Source organism: Amblyraja radiata, chromosome 24 (genome assembly GCF_010909765.2).
Source record: "Amblyraja radiata isolate CabotCenter1 chromosome 24, sAmbRad1.1.pri, whole genome shotgun sequence".
Classification (NCBI taxonomy): domain Eukaryota; kingdom Metazoa; phylum Chordata; class Chondrichthyes; order Rajiformes; family Rajidae; genus Amblyraja; species Amblyraja radiata.
In genome coordinates, this window is record NC_045979.1 from 20,713,675 (window position 1) to 20,735,217 (window position 21,543).

Sequence of the window (21,543 nt, forward strand, 5' to 3'; positions counted from 1 at the left end):
GTGGGTGGCACAGAAAACATGAGCCTGTCATTAAACCAAATAAACAGAAAATAATATTTTTATTTACATCAATACAACAGGCCTTCGAATGTTGAAAAGGGTATGAAGTGAAATATGTGGCGCATAGATAGGGTAGATAGTCAGAACCTTTTTCCCAGGGTGGAAATGTCCAACATTAGAGGGCATAACCTTAAGAAGGAGAACGTTTAATGGGTAGGTGTGGGAAGGGACTGGTTTATACCAAAGATAGACACAAAATGCTGGAGTAACTCAGTGGGTCAGGCAGCATCACTGGGAAAAAGAGGAATAGGTGGCGTTTCAGACCCTGACGTTTGATGGAAATGTGCGGGGCTAGTTTTCCACAGAGAGTGGTGGCGGCTTGGAACGTGCTGCCAGGGGTGGTGCTGGAGGCAGATACGATCGTGGTGTTTCAGAGGGTTTTAGACAGGAACATGAAAGTGCAAGGAATAGAGGGATTTGGGTAGGAAGGGGCTGCAGGTACTGGTTTACACCAGACACAACATGCTGAAATAACTCAGTGGGACAGGCAGCATCTCTGGAGAGAGGGAATGGTTGATGTTTTGGGTCAAGACCCTTCTTCAGACTATGGATTGTGTACAGATAGATGAGGCCTGTTTAACTTGGTATCATGTTCGGCATAGACATTGTGGGCTGAAGGGCCCATTCCTTTGTTGTTCTATGTACTTGTTATATGTGTGCATTGTGGCAGTGTCCAAATTTGACACGTTTCTTTTTTAACAGAACGGCATACCTGACAATCCATATTGTAACGGCATTGAAGGAATTCTGGAAGCATATCATCAAAGTCTCAAGACAGTCCAGCTTTATGGGCCCACGAATTTTGCGCCTGTGATCAATCATGTAGCACGGTAAATGCAGCAACTCCTCAGCGTGCTGTTCAAACGGCCTGGTCTATTTTGCATCCGTTTTAAATGGGGGAATTATGTAGATGTAAGGAGGTTTCTGATATCCAACAGACTCATCTCATTTGGAAATGTCAGTGTATGGTAATAGCCCGAGGTTAAAAAGTCAGTGCAAATCTGTTGAAAGATTCAACAGCGTAAGGATTAGATGACTATTTAAATTTACCGAGCAGTCACGTTTTCTATTATTACCAATGTAAAGAGGCAGTTGTTAGCAATAATGAAGATTGCAAAGCTTTGAACTGGTAAAGCCAAAGGCATCATCTCTGCAATGGAGTGTGCATTTTCGTATCATTGATTTAATTGAATAGCCTATCGAGGGCAGCAGGGTGGCGCAGCAGGAGAGTTGCTGCGGCTGCCTCACTGCCAGGTTCGATCCTGACTATGGGTGCTGTCTGTAAGGAGTTTGCACATTCTTCCTGTGACCATGTGGGTTTTCTCAGGCTGCTCTGGGAGTTTAACACACTCCAAAGACGTGCAGGTTTGTAGGTTAATTGGCTTCTGTAAATTGCCACCTTTAATTCGCCCGTACACTAGGATAAAACTGGTGTACGGGGATCGCTGGTTGGCGCAGACTGGGTGGGCTGTATCTCTAGACCAAACCTGCATTTAAAACAACATTTTCGTTCAACTCATTTGGTGCCTTTTTCTTTCTAAGTTTAGTTTAGTTTCGAGCAACAGGCCCTTCGATCAACCGAGTCCGCACCGAGCAGCGATCACTTGTATACTAGTTATATCCTACACACCAGGCACAATTTACAGAAGTCAATGAACCTACAAACCTGCACGTCTTTGGAGTGTGGGAGGAATCCGGAGCACACAGAGAAATCGTACCCGCGTAGGATAGTGTTGGTGTGCGGACTTAGTGGGCCGAACGCCCTGCTTCCGTGGTGTATCTCTGAACTAAACTAAACTAAACTAAACTAAACTAAATGCAACTGCAGGGAGAACACACACACTCCGTATAGCCAGCACCTGTAGTCAGGATCGAACCCAGGTCTCTAACGCTGTAAGGCAGTAGCTCTACCGCTGTGCCGCTAAGGTGTAAAGCAAAGTTAAAAGCAAACCATCCTATCACCAACTAGGGAGTGGTCCTGAGCTACCATCTACCTCACTGGAGACCCTCGGACAATCGTTCATTGGACTTCACTGGACTTGATCTTGCATTAAAAACGTTATATCCTTTATCCTGTATCTATACACTGTGGATGGCTTGATTGTAATTGTATGAAGTCTTAAAATACTAAACTAAAACTAAGGAAATTAAAACCCAATGGTATGAACATTGTATTCTCCAATTTTAGGTGACCTGGTCAAAATCTTCCCCCATTCCCCCACAAACACTCCCCAACCTATTACCTGAATATCCCCATTTCCAGCTTTCTTTTCTCCCCAAAAAGATCAGTCTGAAGAAGGGTCCCGACCTGAAACGTCACTTATCCGTGTTCTCCAGGGATGCCTGCCTGACCCGCTGAGTTACTGCAGCACTCTTGTCTCCTTACCTGTCCAATAGACTTGAATTGTTCTGGGCAATTTTTTGCAGCTTGAATGCACTTCTGAAGCTTTTATTGTGCAGTACTTCATACACTTCACAAATTAACTTGGCCCGGTTTATCCTCGCTCCTTAATGCAAGACCTGCACTAACACACTCTGTCATGTTGGACCGTTGCCATGGCAACCTGTCCGGTTATTTCTCAAAGCAGACCTCTGTGTATGTACATCCGTGTGATTTATCACTGCTCACCGCTGTTGTTTTCACCCTCCTTGCCCAGGCCATTCACCTACACCTCTCCCCTCTCTACTTCTGTCTCTTCCTTTTGTTTTCCTTAAAACTGATCCACCATCAGCTTTTACTTTAACTCTTTAAGTGTTTTCCTTTTATTTGCAAGACACCTAGCTTTCTTTTAAAAAGAAATAGGTTTGCAGAATGAAATCTTCAAGAGATCAATAAATGGAATCGAGAACCAGAGGACATAGGTTTACGGTGAGAGGGGGGGGGGGGGGAGTCTTAATAGGAACCTAAGGGGCAACATTTTTACACAGGTGTATGGAACGATCTGCCAGAGGAGGTAGTTGAGACAGGGATTAATTATCACAATGTTTCAGAAATCTTTCGAGGGAATGGGCAGGCTATGTTTCCGTTCTGGACCCTTGCTCAAACATTTATTATAGCAATAACAGTGCACAATCATCCACAAATTTACAAAAGGATTTTGATTCTGCAGTTTAAATTATTAAATTGTAACACCATTCTTACTTTAAAGGAACAAATGAAAATGTTTATTAAAACCTCATGTCATTTATATAGTCATACAGCATGGAAACAGGCCATTCGGCCCAACTTGTCCATGCCGACCATCGTGCCCCATCAACATGAGACCCACCTGCCTGCTTGAAGCTCATACCCCTCCAAACCAATATTTGAGTATTTTTAAGGCACAGATTAACAGATTCTTGAGGAGTAAAGGTGTCAGGGGTTATGGGGAGAAGGCAGGAGAATGGGCTTGAGGGGAAAGATATTTCAGCCATGTTTGAATGGCGGAGTGGACTTGATGGGACGATTGACCTAATTGGTCCTATAAATTATGAACTGTCTAAATATTTCTTAAACGCATTGATAGTGCCTGCCTCAACTACCTCCTCTGGCAACTTATTCCGTTCACCCACCACCCTTTGTGTGAAACAGATACCCCTCAAGTTCCCATTAAATCTTCCCCACCCTCACATTTAAACCGATGTCCTCTGACTTGCGATTCTCCTACACTGGGTAAAAGACTGCGTATCTGTAAGACTATTGGAAAAACCCTTTGTTGCCCACTTAGCACACACCTCATCGCCTGGAACAATGGCGCAGATGGATGTAAACCAATTACACATCAAAGGGTAGACCTTAGTGCCACTTCGATGCCCCTTCTGACACTCACAGCTCCTCCCTACTTTCAAGGACAAATTCCTCTCCCTTTTGTTGTAAGAAGGAACTGCAGATGCTGGTTTAAGCCGAAGATAGACACAAAATGCAGGAGTAACTCAGCGGGCCTGGCAGCATCTCTGGAGAGAAGGAATGGGTGACGTTTTGGGTCGAGACCCTTCTTTTGCCTGAAGAAGGGTCTCGACCCGAAAGGACACCCCTTCCTTCTATCCTGAGATGCTGCCTGCCCATTGAGTTACTCCAGCATTTTGTTCCTCTCACTTTTTCTTTCAATGATAGTGATTATGTCTGCATTATGTCTGGCCACAGGAGGATCACTATATATTGATTAAGTCAAACCCTCATCTTTCGAAGTCTGGCAGAATGAATAATTTGTGTGTAGTGGGCACTTACTTTGTATTGATGTAAATCAGTGTGCGTTGTTATCTGTTGCTTGCAGCCAGGTCATTGGCTTGCATTATGCAGCCTGTCCATTGCAGCCAGATATGCTGAAACTTTACAAAGCCAGCAGGTATACAGTGCATTCAGAAAGTATTCAGACCCCTTCACTTTTACCACATATTGTTATATTACAGCCTTATTTTAAAATGGATTATTCACTTTTTTTATCATCAATCTACACCCAATACCCCAGAATGAAGAAGCAAATACAGGTCTTTTTGTAAAGTAATTAAAAATAAATAACTGAAATATCACATTTGCATAAGTATTCAGACCCTTTGCTATGACACTCAAAATTGAGCTTAGGTTCATCTGTTTCCATTAATTATCCTTGAGGTGTTTCTACAATTGATTGGAGTCCACCAGTGGTAAATTAAATTGATTGGACATGATTTGGAAAGACACACACCTGTCTATATAAGATCCCTTAGTTGACAGTGCATGTCAAAGCAAAAACCAAGCCATGAAGATATTGTCTGTAGACCTCCGAGACAGGATTGTGTCAAGACACTGATCTGGGGAAGGGTATAAAACAATTTGTGCAGCATTGCAGGTCCCGAAGAGCACAATGGCTTAAATGGATGAACTTTGGAACCACCAGGACTCTTCATAGAGCTGGCCGCGTGGCCTAACTGAGCAATCGTGGGAGAAAGGCCTTGGTAGGGAGGTGACTAAGATTCCGATGGTCACTCTGACAGAGCTCCAGAGTTCCTCTGTGGAGATGGGAGAACCTTCCAGAAGGACAACTATATCTGCAGCACTCCACTAATCAGGCCTTTATGGTAGAGTGGCCAGATGGAAGCCACTACTCAATAAAAGGCATAAGACAGCCAGCTTGGAGTTTGCCAAAAGGCATGAGAAACAAGATTCTCTGGTCTGATGAAACCAAGATTGAACTCTTGGCCTGAATGCCAAGCATGACGTCTGGAGGAAACCAGGGCACCACTCACCACTTGGCCAATACCGTACCTACGGTGAAGCATGGTGGTGACAGCATCTTGCTGTGGGGATGTTTTTCAGCAGCAGGGTGACTAGTCAGGATCGAGGGAAAGATGAACGGAGTAAAATACAGAGAGATCATTGATGAAAACCTGCTCCAGAGCATTCTGGACTTCAGACTGGGGTGGAGGTTCACTTTCCAACAGGACAACGACCCTAAGCACACAGCCAAGACAATGCAGGAGTACCTTCTTGACAAGTCTGTGAATGTCCTTGTGTGGCCCAACCAGAGCCCAGACTTGAACCTGAACGAACATCTCTGGAAGGACCTGAACATAGCTCTGCATCGATGCTCCCCATCCAACCTGACAGAGCTTGAGGGATCTGCAGAGAAGAATGGGAGCAATTACCCAAATACAGGTGTACCAAGCTTGTAGCGTCATACCCAGGAAGACCTGAGGCTGTAATCGCTGCCAAAGGTGCCTCAACAAAGTACTGAGTACTTATGTAAATGTGATATTTCAGTTATTTCTTTTTAATTACTTTGCAAAAATTTCTAAACATCTGTTTTTGCTTTTTTTATTATGGGGTATTGTGTGTAGATTGATGATAAAAAATTGAATGTAATCCTTTTTAGAATAAGGCTGTAACGTAACAAAATGTGGAAAAAGTGAAGGGGTCTGAATACTTTCTGAATGCACTGTCATTAGCCATGTTACGTACTAATACCCATTTTGTCTGTTTGTTACAGATATGCAGCAGCAATACAAGACGGCTCACAGTACTTTGTTCTCCTCATTATAACAGACGGAGTAATCTCAGACATGGCGCAGACTAAAGAAGCTATTGTTAATGTAAGTCCTATTTATTCCTGTCACCCATCACAACATATTCAGCATGAATTGAGTCCTGCTGAGATCCAACCTTGGACTCATTAAGCTTGAGTAATGGTAATCCAACTCAAGATCTTCTATTGCTTGCTGGAAGTAAGCCTGTTAAAACAAAATCGCATTATTGCAGTGATGAAATAAGGAATCACTTATTTGAGGACTTAAAACAATCCAAAAGTATTATGCTGGAGTAACTCGGCAGGTCATGGCAGCATCTCTGGAGAACATGGATAGGGGACGTTTCGGGTTGGGACCCTTTTTGAATCCTGACCCGAAACGTCACCCGTCCACATTCTCCAGAGATGCTGCCTGACCTGCTGAGTTACTCCAGCACCTGGTGTCTTTATTCATAAATCAGCATCTGCAGTTCTTTATGTCTCATAAGCCAATGCATTATCTGCAGCAAAGGTACACAAAAATGCTGAAGAAACTCAGCGGGTGCAGCAGCATCTATGGAGCGAAGGAAATAGGCAACGTTTCGGGCCGAAACGTTGCCTATTTCCTTCGCTCCATAGATGCTGCTGCACCCGCTGAGTTTCTCCAGCATTTTTGTGTACCTTCGATTTTCCAGCATCTACAGTTCCTTCTTAAACACATTATCTGCAGCAGTTCATAAATTCCAGGAGCAGAATTAGGCCATTCAGCCCATCACATCTACTCACTCAACCCGAAACATCACCCATTCCTTTTCTCCAGAGATGCTGCTTGTCCCGATGAGTTACTCCAGCTTTTTGTGTCTATCTTCGGTTTAAACCAGCATTTGCAGTTCCTTCCTACACATTCAATCATGGCTGATCAATGTTTCCTGCTCAACCCCATTCTTCTGCCTTTTCCCCATAACCCCTCATACCTGTATTGATCAAAAATCTACCAATCTCCACCTTAAAAACATCTATTGACTTTGCCGCCACAGCTGCCTTGTGGCAATACATCCACAGATTCACCACCCTCTAAAGAAATTCCTCCTGTTCTCCTTTATAAAGGTACATCCTTTTATTCTGAGGCTTTTGGTCCTAGACTCGCCCACCAGTGGAAACATCCTGTCCACAACCACTCTATCCAGGCCTTTCATTATTCAGTAAGTTTCAATGCACAGGTCCAGAGCCATCAACCGCTCATCATATGTTACCCCCTCGTCACTTCAATATCTTTCCTGTAATCTTAATACTATTAAGGATTGTCTGCAGTTTTTGTTAATTGTTGATTTGAACACTGCCGGTACAGTGAAGTGATCTATATAGAATCTGTTAATGGCGCATGTTTGGATTTAGAAAACCCCTATGTGTCCTCAGGCTCGAATGGTTGATTAACAGCTGATTAGGCAGCTTTGATGATACGTGAATTGAACTAAAGCAGATGACAATTTAAACTCAAAATGAAACCCAGTACATCAAGACCAGACTGGGCAAATTTCCAGACTATGGGATATTATTTTTACTGGTACTCAGATACACTTTGAATTATTTTTAGATTTAGAGTCATTGAGTCATACAGAGTGGAAACAGGCCCCCCAGCCCAACACCGTCCATCATGCCCCATCTACTCTAGTCCCACCTGCCCATGTTTGGCCCGTATCCTGCTAAACCTGCCCTATCCACGTACCTGTCTAAATGTTTCTTAAATGTTGCAATAGAGCCTGCCTCAACTATCTCCTCTGGCAGCTTGTTCCATACACCCACCACCCTTTGTGTAAACAAGTCAAGTTTATGTGTCACATACACATACAAATGTGCAGTGAAATGAAAGTGGCAATGCCTGCAGATTGTGCAAAAAACTACAGAACAGAACAGAATAGAACAGAATCAGTACTTACATATTAGGAAAAAAACAGAAATTTAAAAAAGACACAAAACAACAGTAAATTGGTACAGTAAATTAGTCCCTGGTGAGATAAGAGTTTATAGTCCCAATGGCCTGTGGGAAGAAACTCCGTCTCATCTTCTCTGTTTTTACAGCATGACAGCAGAGGCGTTTGCCTGACCGTAGCAGCTGGAGCAGTCCGTTGCTGGGGTGGTAGGGGTCCCCCATAATGTTGCTGGCTCTGGACCTGCAACTTCTGATGTATAGTTCCTACAGAGAGGCGAGTGTAGTTCCCATAGTGCATTACCCCTCGGGTTCCTATTAAATCTTTCTCCCCTTACCTTAAACCCATGTCCTCTGGTTCTTTATTTCCCAACTCTTGATTAGTTTGAAGAAGAGTCTCAACCCGAAACATCACCTGTCCATATTCTCCAGAGATGCTGCCTGACCAGTTGATTTACTCCAGCACTTTTGACTTTTTTTGTATTTTTAACCAGCATCTGCATTTCCCTGTTTCCACAAGGTCTTTGATTATGTCGGCTCTAAGGTAGTTTTGTAAAAGTCTGCAACAATTGACTTAAAAAAAAAAAAAATGTTCTTACTAAAAAACCTAACTAAAGATTTGGCGCTCTGATTCAGCATATTCCCGAGGGTCAGCCCACACACGTCACATTTGATCAAGGAATACTCAGCCTCTTGACATCTGCTCATCTGACAACTAAACCCACTGTGCAAATATCATGCCGTTATTTACCCCTTAATTTATGCTGCAATCTACATGCTGCAATCTACATACAAAACTGAAGTATAAATGATGTAAAACATCATCTGCAGTTTCATCTTTGAATCTGGATTAAAACTCTGACATTAATTTCACATGAGAGCAAATTTCACTTGGCGTTTAATGTCTGAAATATGAAAATTATCTTTTCAACTGAAATTTTTTTTATTCCATTGTTAATTAGGTTTGTTTCACTGTTTAATTTATTTCCTTCTATCAGCATAATGAAATAATGTTCCATGACTTGAGAAAGACAATATTAATGCCATAGCATGATAAGGCAGGCTTGTAGGCTAATTGGCTTCGGTAAAATTGTAAATTGTCCCTAGTGTGTAAGATGGTGTTAGTGTCTCTTGCCCAGAGATGCACAGAGTCTCTTGCCCAGAGTAGGTGAAACGAGGACCAGAGGACATAGGTTTATGGTGAAGGGGAAAAGATTTAATGGGAATCTTTAATGGAGGGTTAACTTTCTCCACACAAAGGGTCGTGGGTATGGAACACGCTGCCAGAGGAGGTAGTTGAGGCTGGGACTATCCCAACATTTAAGGAACAGTTCTCAAGTACACGGGTAGGACCGGTTTGGAGGGATATGGACCAAACGCAGGCAGGTGGGACTAGTGTAGTTGGGACATGTTGGCCCGTGTGGGTAATTTGGGCTGAAGGGCCTGTTTCCACTGTATCACTCTATGACTATGACTCCATGTATGGGGATCGCTGGTTGGTGGGGACTCGGTGGGTCGAAAGGCCTGTTTCCGCACTGTATCTCTAAAGTCTAAAGTAAAGTCTAAAGATACTCAGTGCCTCTATCATGAACACAGAGATTAGATTCTCATAAAGGGAAATTAAAATAATTCACATAATCCAAACGATATCAGCAGGAAGGTTGTAGCTGTTAAACTGGCTGCATTCAAAGAATGATTTGTAATGAAACACATAGGCTCTGTTACTTACAGAGACAAGAGAAGAATGAGGTGGTGTCAGCAGCCCCACTACCTGGGAGTCCTTCCATATAAGAAAGCAGTAACTCCGTTAATTTATCTATTCTTCATTTCACTGCTGGCGGGTGATCTAAGTAAGCGTTTATTGGGTTGTCACATGGGATTTCCTGTGCTAGATTACCACAGCTGGATATTGTAAAGGAGATAGAAAAATAACTTGAGCCACTGCCTCACAGGAAGCAGAGGATAAACAGATCGTTGAGCGAGAGTCATAGAGTCACACAGCACAGAAACAGGCCCTTCGGCCCAATCCTCTCATGCCAACCAAGATGCCCCATCTACCCTAGTTCCACATTTGACCAATCCCCTCTAAACCTTCCCTATCCATGTACCTGTCCAAATGTCTTTTAAATGCTCAATCATAGAATCAAACAGTGCTGAAATCCAAGTTACCCACACCGACCAACATGCCCCATGTACATTAACCCCACCTCCCTGCGTTTGGCCAATATCCCTCTAAACCTAACTTATCCATGTTCGATCTCAATGTTTCGTAAAAATATTGATCTATTCCAATCATGATTATATACAGCTCGACAAGGCTGCCCCTCATTTTCCTGCGATCCAAGGAATAAAGTCCTAGTATGTGCAACCTCTAACCATAGCTCAGGCCCTTGAGTCCTGATAACATCCTCGTAAATCTTCTCTGCACTCTTTCCAGTTTAATGGCATTTTCCTGTAGCAGATTTCCCAAACTGAGTGCAGTGCTCCAAATGCCACACAGTGGTTCAGCTGGTAGAACCGCTGCCTCTCTGCACCAGAGACCTGGGTTCGATCCTGACCTCGGGTGCTGTCGGTGTACAGTTCTCCCCGTGACCGTGTGGGTTTCCTCCAGGTGCTCGGCTTTCCTCCCACATCCCAAAGACATGCGGGTTTGTAGGTTGATCGGCCCTCTGTAAATTGCCCCCTAGTGGGTCGTGAGTGGAAGAGGAAGTGGGAGTACAGAACTAGTGTGAATGGGTGATCAATGCTCGACGTGGACTCAATGGGCCGAAGGGCATGTTCCCATGCTGTATCCCTAAACTAAACTAAGTGCAGCTCACCGACAGCGGTTAATTGTTCACGACAGCTAATAGAATGAGAGGCTATTTAATGATTTTCTTGATTTTGTTGAGCTCGTTTTGGAACTTTTCGTACTGTAATGGTGGCCGTAGTATTTTCATTAAATCCACTTTCGGGGAGTGACTTGAATTCACTAACAGAAAGTCGGATGCACATAATTGAAGGATGGCATCGTGTTGAAAATCTTCATAACCATGGGAAGACAATTTGCAATAACCGCATATGCTTATTAATCATAAGTGAATTTTTTTTTTAATGGAAAGTTGCGTAGGATTCCTGTCCTCTTCGTTGTTGTGAATAATTTTATTCCTGCTTCAAAAACAACAATGAAGATGTTGCTAGGTAACTTATACGCAGAATAAATGAGATGGGATTGATTCAGTTCTTGATAAAAGGTTTCCCTTGTCTTGAGAAAAGCCCTTTACGTCTTTGCAGAGGTATTTGGTATAAATTAATGTGAAGCTGTCTGATTATGATGCCATCGGCAACAAGTTAACACAACACATCGATACATTGTCCACAAGATCAATGTAACTTGCTTCAGAAAAAAATAACAAAATGGGAATTAATAAACCAAAACTAAACAAGATACTTGGAAAATCATAATAAGATTGACATGTTTGACAAATCTATTCAAGCCTTTCTTGAGGCTGTGACTAACAGAAACATTGCTTTTGGACTTTAAGAAAGTCTTTGACAAGGTACCGTCTTTAGAGCTACAGAGTGGAAACAGGTCCATCGAGTCCGTGCCGACCAGCGATCATCCCGTATACTAGCACTATCCCACACTATACTATACCGTTTATTGACATCTGAACCTCAAATGAAGTACACTAGGGACAATGTACAATTTTACCAAAGCCAAATAACCTACAAACCTGTACCTCTTTGGAGTGCGGGAGGAAACCGGAACACCCGGAGAAAACCCACGCGGTCACAGGGAGGGAGGACGTAGAAACTCTGTACAAACAGCACCCGTGGTCAGGATCGAACCCGGGTCTCTGGAGCTGTAAGGCAGCAACTCTACCGCTGTGCCACCGTGCTGCCCTGAACAGTTAAGGGCCTGTCCCACTTACGCGACCTTGGCTCGCAAATTACGCGACCTCGTGGTCGCTTGAGGCGTACGGGCACCGTATGGCCGCGCGGGGCCGGTCCCACTTAGAAGCGCGGAGGGGTATGGAGTTGTGCGGGGCTGTTCCCGACATCCCATTCTCTGCCCCTCTCCCTCTCCCATTCTCTGCCCCTCTCCCTCTCCCATTCTCTGCCCCTCTCCCTCTCCCATTCTCTGCCCCTCTCCCTCTCCCATTCTCTGCCCCTCTTCCTCTCTCTCTCGTTTTTTTCTGGCACTGATAAGACATTCTATTACAAAGTGCACCCTGGTCTGTTCTGGATAACAATGGCAGATGTGCATAATGTAACAGGATGTAGCATGTATTCAAAAATATATGTTATGTGAGATTGCAAGTTAAAGCATAATCAGTATGAAAGTCCCTTGTGCGAATTAACTAGTTTGTGTTTACTTTGTTTACAATAAAATCGATTACCCATGTTTCACTTGAATGAGATAGGCAGTGTGTGAAACGGAGCACAGAATACTTTCTGCTGTGATTTCTCATGGGAGTGATTTGAATGATTCTCAAGCAGCAGGGATTTTAAACCGACTATGTTTAAACCGAATATATTTAAGGTTCTTATCTTGATGATATTTATTAGGATAATTGATACGAATCTTATCATCAAATAACTGGAGCTTTGTGCAGTAAGCTATTTAGTTAAATTATAGTTGGGCTGTTCAATATCTTGACAAATGATCGAAAACGTAACTGGGAGAGTCTAGGACCAGAGGGCACAGCCTCAGAATGAAAGCACATATATTTAGAAAGGAGATGAGCAGGAATTTCTTCAGTGTGTGGTAAATCTGTGGAATTCAATACCACACGTCTCTGTGGAGGCCAAGTCAATGGATATTTTTAAAGCAGAGTTCAAGAGATTTTATTGTCATGTGTCCCTGATAGGACAATGAAATTCTTGCTTTGCTTTAGCACACCACAACATAGTAGGCACAAATACAGAACAGATCAGTGTGTCCATATACCATTGTATAAATATATACACACATGAATAAATAAACTGATAAAGTGCAAATAAACAGATTCTGGGCTATTAATGTTCAGAGTTTGTCCGAGCCGAGTTTAATAGCCTGATGGCTGTGGGGAAGTAGCTATTCCTGATCGTTGCAGTCTGAAGGTAGTGGGGAGATGAATGTATGGCCCGGATGTTGTGGGTCCTTGATGATGCTGCCAGCCTTTTCGAGGCAACGACTGTGATAGATCCCCTCGATGGACGGGAGGTCAGAGCCAATGATGGACTGGGCAGTGTTTACTACTTTTTGTAGTCTTTTCCACTCCAGGGCGCTCAAGTTTCCGAACCAAGCCACGATGCAAACAGTCAGCATGCTCTCTACTGTGCACCTGTAGAGGTTAGAGAGAGTTCTCCTTGACACACCGACTCTCAGTAAACTTCTCAGGAAGTAAAGGCACTGATGTGCATATCTCTGATTGCATCAGTGTTCTCGGACCAGGAAAGATCTTCAGAGATATGCACGCCCAGGAATTTGAAGCTCTTGACCCTTTCCACCATCGACCCGTTGATATAAACGGGTCTGTGGGTCCCCATCCTCCCCCTTCCAAAGTCCACAATCAGTTCCTTGGTTTTGCTGGTGTTGAGGGCCAGGTTATTGTGCTGGCACCATTTGGTCAGTTGGTCGATCTCACTTCTGTCCCCATCAGTGATACGTCCCACAACAGTGGTGTCGTCAGCGAACTTGATGATGGAGATATATGAATATGAAAAGTGAAACTTGCAGGAAGACTAGAGTGAGGGAGGGATGGAGAGAGAGAGGGAATGTGAGTGTTTGTAAGCTAATTATCTTCGGTAAAGATTGAAAATTGTCCTTAATGTGCAGGATAATGTTAGTATAGGTCGGCACGGACTCGTTTCGAGGGCCTGTTTTCACACTGCATCTTTAAAGTCTCAAGTCTAAAGATGAAGACTGGATGGTGGAGTTGATAGTGGAACGATTAAATTCAGTAATAAGTAAAAACAGTGCTTTATTTGTGACAGTGTGCACTGGCATATGGTGGACCAGCACCTCCAAAAAGTTACATCTAGATTTTCAAATTTTTAGAATTTTTTTATATTTCTAAAAGATTACCAAAGTTTAAAAAATAAACATTAAGTAATTAAATTAGGGGGTCAGGGCCTTGAGTGCTTAAGCAACTTATATGAACTGCCGTAGACACCTACAGCAAGGAACAATGTTTAGTTTTAGTTTAGAGATACAACGCAGAAACTGGCTCTTCGGCCAACCGTGTCCGTGCCGACCAGCGATCCCCGTACACTAACACTATCCTACACACTACAATCTTTACTGAAGCCAATTAACCTCCAAACATGTTCGTCTTTGCAGTGTGAGGAGGATACATGAGCGCCCGAAGAAAACCCACGTGGTCACAGGGGAAATGTAGAAACTCCATACAGACAGCACCCGTAGTCAGGATCGAACCCGGAAATCTGATGCTGTGAGGCAGCAACTCTACCGCTGTGCTCCCCCCCCCCCCTTGTGTACTGGCACCGCTGTGTCTACAATAAAAGCACTGCGTAAAAGAACGGAATTAGTCACAGTTTATGCTTAGATTGACATGTGGCCACTGCAGATATGAGATATGAGAGTCAACATTCTGTGATTATAATTGGTGTTGTCAGGTCAATATCAATCGGGAAAGGCACAAAGTTTTGTCTCAGTTTAATTTCACGGTGTTTGTTAAATTACCGCCGCTGTGTCGGTGCTTAGCAAAATGAAGGCTGATATTCCTATTGGTACTGCTGCAATCACTATGAATATCGGTGAGATTGGTTCTTATCAAAGGAGAGGATTTGTCCGTCCGGAGTTAATCCGGCAGGCTGGAATTTTATTATTCAACTGGAAAACACAGGATGGCTCACAGCGCATGTCGACTCCTATAATAGAGACACAGCCATGAAGAAGTAGTGTTATTGTTATTTGAACTCAAAATAAGTCTGTCCAATGTTAAATCAGCACTTAAGCCAGAGTGCATATACCCAGTGTAATTGAGGCTAGCTCGCTCGCTCAGCATGCAATGCTATTGCTTTCTGACATTTAACATTGCGCTCAAGGCTTAATGCTTTTTTTATTTGTTTCTTAGATTATAGTTTTAGGTTTATTATTGTCGCGTGTACAGAGCTACGGTGAAAGTCTATGTGCTGCCTGCTATCCAAACAGACCATATATATCATACCTAAATACAATCGCCAAACTCAAGCAAAATAGGTGGGGCAAACGGGAAGGAAGATATAGTGTGCAGAATATAGTTCTCTGCCTAGGACATAGAACAGTACAGCACAAAAACATAGAAACACAAAAAATAGGTGCAGGAGTAGGTCATTCGGCCCTTCGAGCCTGCACCGCCATTCAATATGATCATGGCTGATCATCCAACTCAGTATCCTGTACCTGCCTTCTCTCCATACCCCCTGATCCCTTTAGCCACAAAGGCCACATCTAACTCCCTCTTAAATATAGCCAATGAACTGGCCTCAACTACCTTCTGTGGCAGAGAATTCCAGAGATTCATCACTCTCTGTGTGAAAAATGTTTTTCTCATCTCGGTCCTAAAAGATTTCCCCCTTATCCTTAAACTGTGACCCCTTGTTCTGGACTTCCCCAACATCGGGAACAATCTTCCTGCATCTAGCCTGTCCAACCCCTTAAGAAAACAGGCCCTTCAGCCCACAATGTCTGTGCTGAAACATGATGTCGAGACTCTGAAAGCAAGCATACACTACGTCCTCTTTACCACTGTATTGTAGAGCATCAGATCTTATTCCATCTGAAGCCAAGTAAGTCAAGTGAGAAAAGAATTAGATCTGACACACTCTATTCTTGACTTCTTTACAACACATAATACAGATAATGTTGTATTTTATGTAGGCGGGAATAGATTTTTTTTTAAAACAGTTGCTTAAACTAAATATAGTTCTGTGGTGTAAATACAGACTTTCACCTTGACTCACTCACCAGTCAATTTATTGACAGAGAAGGCAGTTGAGGCAGGTGCAATAATTACATTTTGAGGGACATTTGGACAGATAAAGGGATAGGGAAGATTTAGAGGGATAAGGGCCAAATGCAGGCAAATGGGACTTGCTTGGATGTGGAATTTTGGTCAGTAGAGTCATAGAGTCATACATTGTGGAACAGGCCCTTCGGCCCAACTTGCCCACACCGGCCAACATGTCCCAGCTACACTAGCCCCACCTGCCTGTGTTTGGTCCATATCCCTCCAAACGTCCTATCCATGTACCTGTCTAACTGTTTCTTAAATGTTGGGACAGTCCCAGCCTCAACTACCTCCTCTGGCAGCTTTTTCCATACACCCACCACCCTTTGTGGGAAAATTTTACCCCTCAAATTCCTGTTACATTCTTTTCTACTTCACCTTGAACCTATGTCGTCTGGTCCTCGATTCCCCTACTCTGGGCAAGAGATTCTGTGCATCTACCCAATGTATTCTTCTCATGATTTTATACACCTCTATAAGATCACCCTTCATCCTCCTGCGCTCCAATGAATAGAGACCCAGCCTACCCAACCTCTGAGAGTGTTCTTCCATTCCGACGTTAGAGTTCCGATCATCCCGGAACATCGGGCCGCCATAGCGGCGACTGCGGAGGGCTCAAAGGCCACGACCACGAGTGAACAATGAGGAAGATGACTGAACTTTATTGCCTTCCCTCACAGTGGGAATGTTGAATCCGCTGTGTGGGGACGTTCATGTTAAATTCTATCGTGTATTGTGTTCTATTTATTCGCATGGCTGTCTGGTAACTCAAATCTCACTGTACCAATTGGTGCATGTGACAATGAATGTAACTTGAACTCTCCCTATAGCTCAGTCCCTCTAGTCCTGGCAACATCCTCGTAAATCTTCTCTGAACTCCTTCAAGCTTGACAATATCTTTCCTATGGCACACAAAAATGCTGGAGAAACTCAGCGGGTGCAGCAGCATCTATGGAGCGAAGGAAATAGGTGACGCTTCGGGCCAAAACCCTTCTTCAGACTGAATTGATCTTCCAGCATCTGCAGTTATTTCCTTCGCTCCATAGATGCTGCTGCACCCGCTGAGTTTCTCCAGCATTTTTGTGTACCTTCGATCTTCCAGCATCTGCAGTTCCTTCTTGAACACAATATCTTTCCTATATTGTGGCCGGAACTGAACACAATACCCTAAAGGCAGTCTCACCAACATCTTATATAAATGCAACATGAACTCCTATACAATACACTGACTGATGAAGGCCAATGTGCCAAAAGCCTTTTTGACCACCGTATCGACCTGCGATTCGACCTTCAAGGAATCTTGCACCTACACTCCTAGATCCCTCTGTGCGACAATGCTCCCCAGAGGCCCACCATTGACTGTGTAGGTCCTGCCCTAGACATCCCAAAATGCAACACCTCACATTTCTCTGTATTAAATTCCATCAACCATTCAGTATGGATAAGTTTCTGAGCTGTGTGACTATGAGTATTTATTTAAAGTTCCTGCCATTAAGATATCTGTTCAGCTAAATGTAGAGAGCACATTATCCCCTGGTATTGATTTTATTGATCACCAGATATAATTGTCACTGGCCAGAGGAGTTATTACTCCATTTCTAACTGCCCTTCAACTGTGTGGGAGAGAACTGCAGACATGAAGAAGGGTCTCGACCCGAAACGCCACCCATTCCTTCTCTGCAGAGATGCTCTGCCTGTCTCGCTGAGTTACTCAAACATGTTGTGCCCTTCAACTGTGTGGTGTGCTAAGCTTTCACGGAGGGTGATTCAGAGGCAACCATACAAATCTGAGTCTAGTCACACAGATCGGGTAAGAAAGGCGCACAGTGGCTCAGCGGGTAGAGCTGCTGCCTCACAGCTTAAGAAACCCAGGTTCGAGCCTGACGTTGGTTGCTGCCTGTGTGAAGTTTGCACATTCTCCCTGAGACAGCGTGGGTTTCCTCTGGGTGCTCCGGTTTCCTCCCACATCCCTAAGACGTGCGGGTTTGTAGGTTAATCGGCCCTCTATAAATTGTCCCTAGTGTGCAGGAAGTAGATAAGAAAGTGGATAACAAAGAACACGTTTGCCTTCTTTGCCACCTTATCTACTTCTGTTGCTACTTTCAGTAGAGCTATGGGCTTGGACCCCAAGATCCCTCTGCCCACAAGCTAATCTTATGTTGAGGCCTTTCAAATGTACAATAGCTCTCTGAAGCTGTGAGCCCTTTTAGCCACTAATCCAGCTCACCACTTACTTTTCATTGATCCCATGTGGATGTTGCTGATTTGTTTTTTTAATGCTCGTTTCAGCTGGATCACTGATGCAGAATTAATGTCCAGATAAATTCTTCCTCTGCTTCAGGGGAGTAGCCTTTTTTGCCGCTGATTTGGATTACCTTTTCACCGGCTGGGAAAAGAAGTAAAAGTAACCTTGGCGTAGTGGCGTATGGCAAAGTGACTTTTTCAAAATGAAACTAGTAGTTTGTGTGAACGATGCCCATTACTGCTGCTCAATTCAAGCTGTCTCTGCTTCTGATACTTGCGTTTAGTATCTCCTTGGCATCTTGCTCACTAAGCCTGAAAACCCACACAATTCTTTTAAGCCTTTGGGCAAAGATGTCATTAAGCTGGAACGAATGCAGAGAAGGTTCACAACGTTGTTGCCAGGACTCGAGGGCCTGAACTACAGGGAGAGGTTGAGCAGGCTAGGACTATATTGCTTGGAGTGCAGGAGGATGAGGGGTGGTTTCAGTTTATTCCTGTCACGTGTACCGAGGTACAGTGAAAGGTTTGTTTTGCATGCGATCAGATAATAACAAACATAAATACAATCAAGTCAAACTCAATTACAACATGTAGAAGACTGCACAGTGGCACAGCGGGTATAGCTGCTGCCTCACAGCACCAGAGATCTGGGTCAGATCCTGACTACACGTGCTGTCTCTATGGAGCATGCGTGTTCTCCCTGTGGCCGTGTGGGTTTTCTCCGGGTGCTCCGGTTTCCTCCCACATTCCAAAAACGTGTGGGTTTGTAGGTTGTTTAAGAAGGAACTGCAGATGCTGGAAAATCGAAGGTACACAAAAATGCTGGAGAAACTCAGCAGGTGTGAAGGAAATAGGCAACGTTTCGGTCCGAAACGTTGCCTATTTCCTTCGCTCCATAGATGCTGCTGCAACCGCTGAGTTTCTCCAGCATTTTTGTCTACCTTGGGTTTGTAGGTTAATTGGCTTCGGTAAATTGTCTCTAGTGTCTCGAATAGGGCTAGTGTGCGGGTGATTGTTGGTCAGCGTGGACTCAGTAGGTCGATGGACCTGTTTCCACACTGCATCTCTAAACTAAAACTACAGCAAAGGGGAAGATATACAGAGTGCAGAATATAGTTTGCAGCTTTGTATCACATCAGTTCCAGAGACAAAGTCCAACGTCCACAATGGGGTAGAGATGAGTCAGTAATGTTACCACTGGGCCTTGCTGCCCTTCCCCCTACTCCATCCACACTGCTCCTAACCCCCACCCCTACACTGCACCTTACATCACCTCTCAACCCCTGTCACCTCCACAGTAATCCTCCACCCCCCCCCCCCACACAAGCCTCCTTCCACCCCTCTGCCCCCCTCCGATCCCAGACCTCACCCTTGCCATCTTTTCACCCCTCCCCTACCCCATGACCTCCTTCTTTCAGATGCAGAATGGTTGGTCCTCAACAGAAGCCTTACCTGTGTAGCCTTCCGCCCCCACCTTAATGAGTTCTAGGCCCGCAACAGAGGGTCCCAACCTGAAGCGTCACCTACTCCCATTCTCCAGAGATGCTGCCGGACCTGCTGTTACTCCAGCATTCTCCTGTGCTGTACTGTTTAATAAATATCCACACCTGACATAGATGGGGTTCGATGTTCTATCAGAAGAGAAGATTAGTTGCTGGAGGAGTTAGTGGAGGAGGAGCAGGTGCTTTCGCAATATTTGAAAAAACATTTGGACAGGTATATGGGTAGGATAGATTTAATGGGATATGTGGCAAATGCAGACAGATGGGACTAGTGTAGATGGGGTATGTTGGCTAGTATGGGCAAGTTGGGCTGAAGGGCCAGGTTCTACACTGTATGGCTTGGTGGGAGCAGGAACCTGTAACTTGTCCTTATAAACTTTCTTTGGCGATTGGGTCTCTCGCGTGAGAATGCAAAAGTCGCTGCTCGTACAATGTGTTGAATGTAACGCAGTGGAACGCTTCAAGGGAAAATGTGGAGTTCATGTCAAAGACCGTTCAAAGCAGCTTTGAATGTCAGGTTGATGAGAATGAAACTTCGTACACAAAGTGTTAGCTTAAAGGCTGGAATTTTTCAATATCACACCCATGGTTCATACAGGGTCATGAATTTTAAGTTGACATTTTGACACTATAGATCTGAAGTGCGCCAAATTTGTCTTACAAATTCTTCCCTCTTCAGTCCTGAGGCACAGTGAACGATGTAGCTGAGACAGGTTCACTTCCATGCTAGTGGGGGAGAAAGAGAAGCAACACATTGATTCCCAGCCTTAAACCTTCTCCTGCAGACTGTTGTCGGCAGTATGTATCATTGTGGGTTATTCAAGGTAATGTTCAACTTCAGAACTACTCCTAAAATGTACTGTCGGCAATGCAACCAACTTGTCAGCTGTATATCTTGAGCCCAGGGAATAAAACAAATGTATGCTTCTGCTACTCAGTAAACAAGATGATGTGTCTGTTCCCAAGATGGGAATATCAAATACTAGAGGGCACAGCTTTAAGGTGAAAGAGGGAGAGCTTAAAGGAGTGTGTGGAGCAAGTTTTTTCACGCAGAAGGTTGGGGGTGCCTGGAACACGCTGCCAGCGGTGGTGGTGGCAAATAAGATGGTGGTGTTTAAGAGGCTTTTTGATAAGCACATGGATATGCACGGAATGGGGAGATATGGATTATGTGCAGGCAGATAAGAATTGGTTCTGGCATCATGTTGGGCGTGGACATAGTGGGCTGAAGAGCCCATTCCAGTGCTATGCAGTTCTATATTCTATGTTCTTACTGGAAGTCTTACAGGACACCTCTCAATGATAGTGGAAACAACTGAGAATTAGCCTAAATTGAGGATTATGTAACTTTGTTGTTGATCTGTTGAAAAGTGAAGTTCTGGCTCGTCCAAGACATAATAGACAACAGTGTGGCAAAGGACAATAAATCTAAATCAGAATCAGAATCGCACTTTATTCGCCAAGTATGTTTTACAACGTTCGAGGAATTTCATTGGCCAGGCCAATCATACAATTAAAAGCAACAAATCACTTAAAAACACATTTTAACTTGAACATCCACCACAGTGACTCCTACACATTCCTCACTGTGATGGAAGGCGAAATAAAGTTCAAGTCCTTCCTTATGTTCTTCCTCGGTCGGGGGCCTCGAGCCCTCCATTGACGGGATGGTCTTGACTCCCGTAGCCGGCGGCGTTCGGGCGCCCTCCGCATCGAGGCGTTCAGCTCCTGCATCGGGGGAATATCAGCTTCCCCGCGCCGGGCGATCGAACCTCGCGTCGGGGCTGGTCGAGCCTTCCGTGGCATTGGCGCTCCCGACTCAGCCTCTCCCGAGACTGCGAGCCCTTGATGGTAAGTCCACGGAGGTCGAG

General features: G+C 44.2%; 1 protein-coding gene across 2 annotated transcripts in view; it reads left to right on the forward strand.

Moving 5' to 3' along the window:
* LOC116986828 (copine-8-like) overlaps positions 1-21,543 on the forward strand; it is a 300,796-nt gene that overhangs the window by 253,924 nt on the left and 25,329 nt on the right. For both annotated transcript variants that reach the window (XM_033042550.1, XM_033042551.1), the window contains 2 exons: positions 763-890; positions 6,006-6,108. In XM_033042550.1, the coding sequence (XP_032898441.1) occupies positions 763-890; positions 6,006-6,108 (231 nt within the window). The remainder of the gene's footprint in view (positions 1-762; positions 891-6,005; positions 6,109-21,543) is intronic.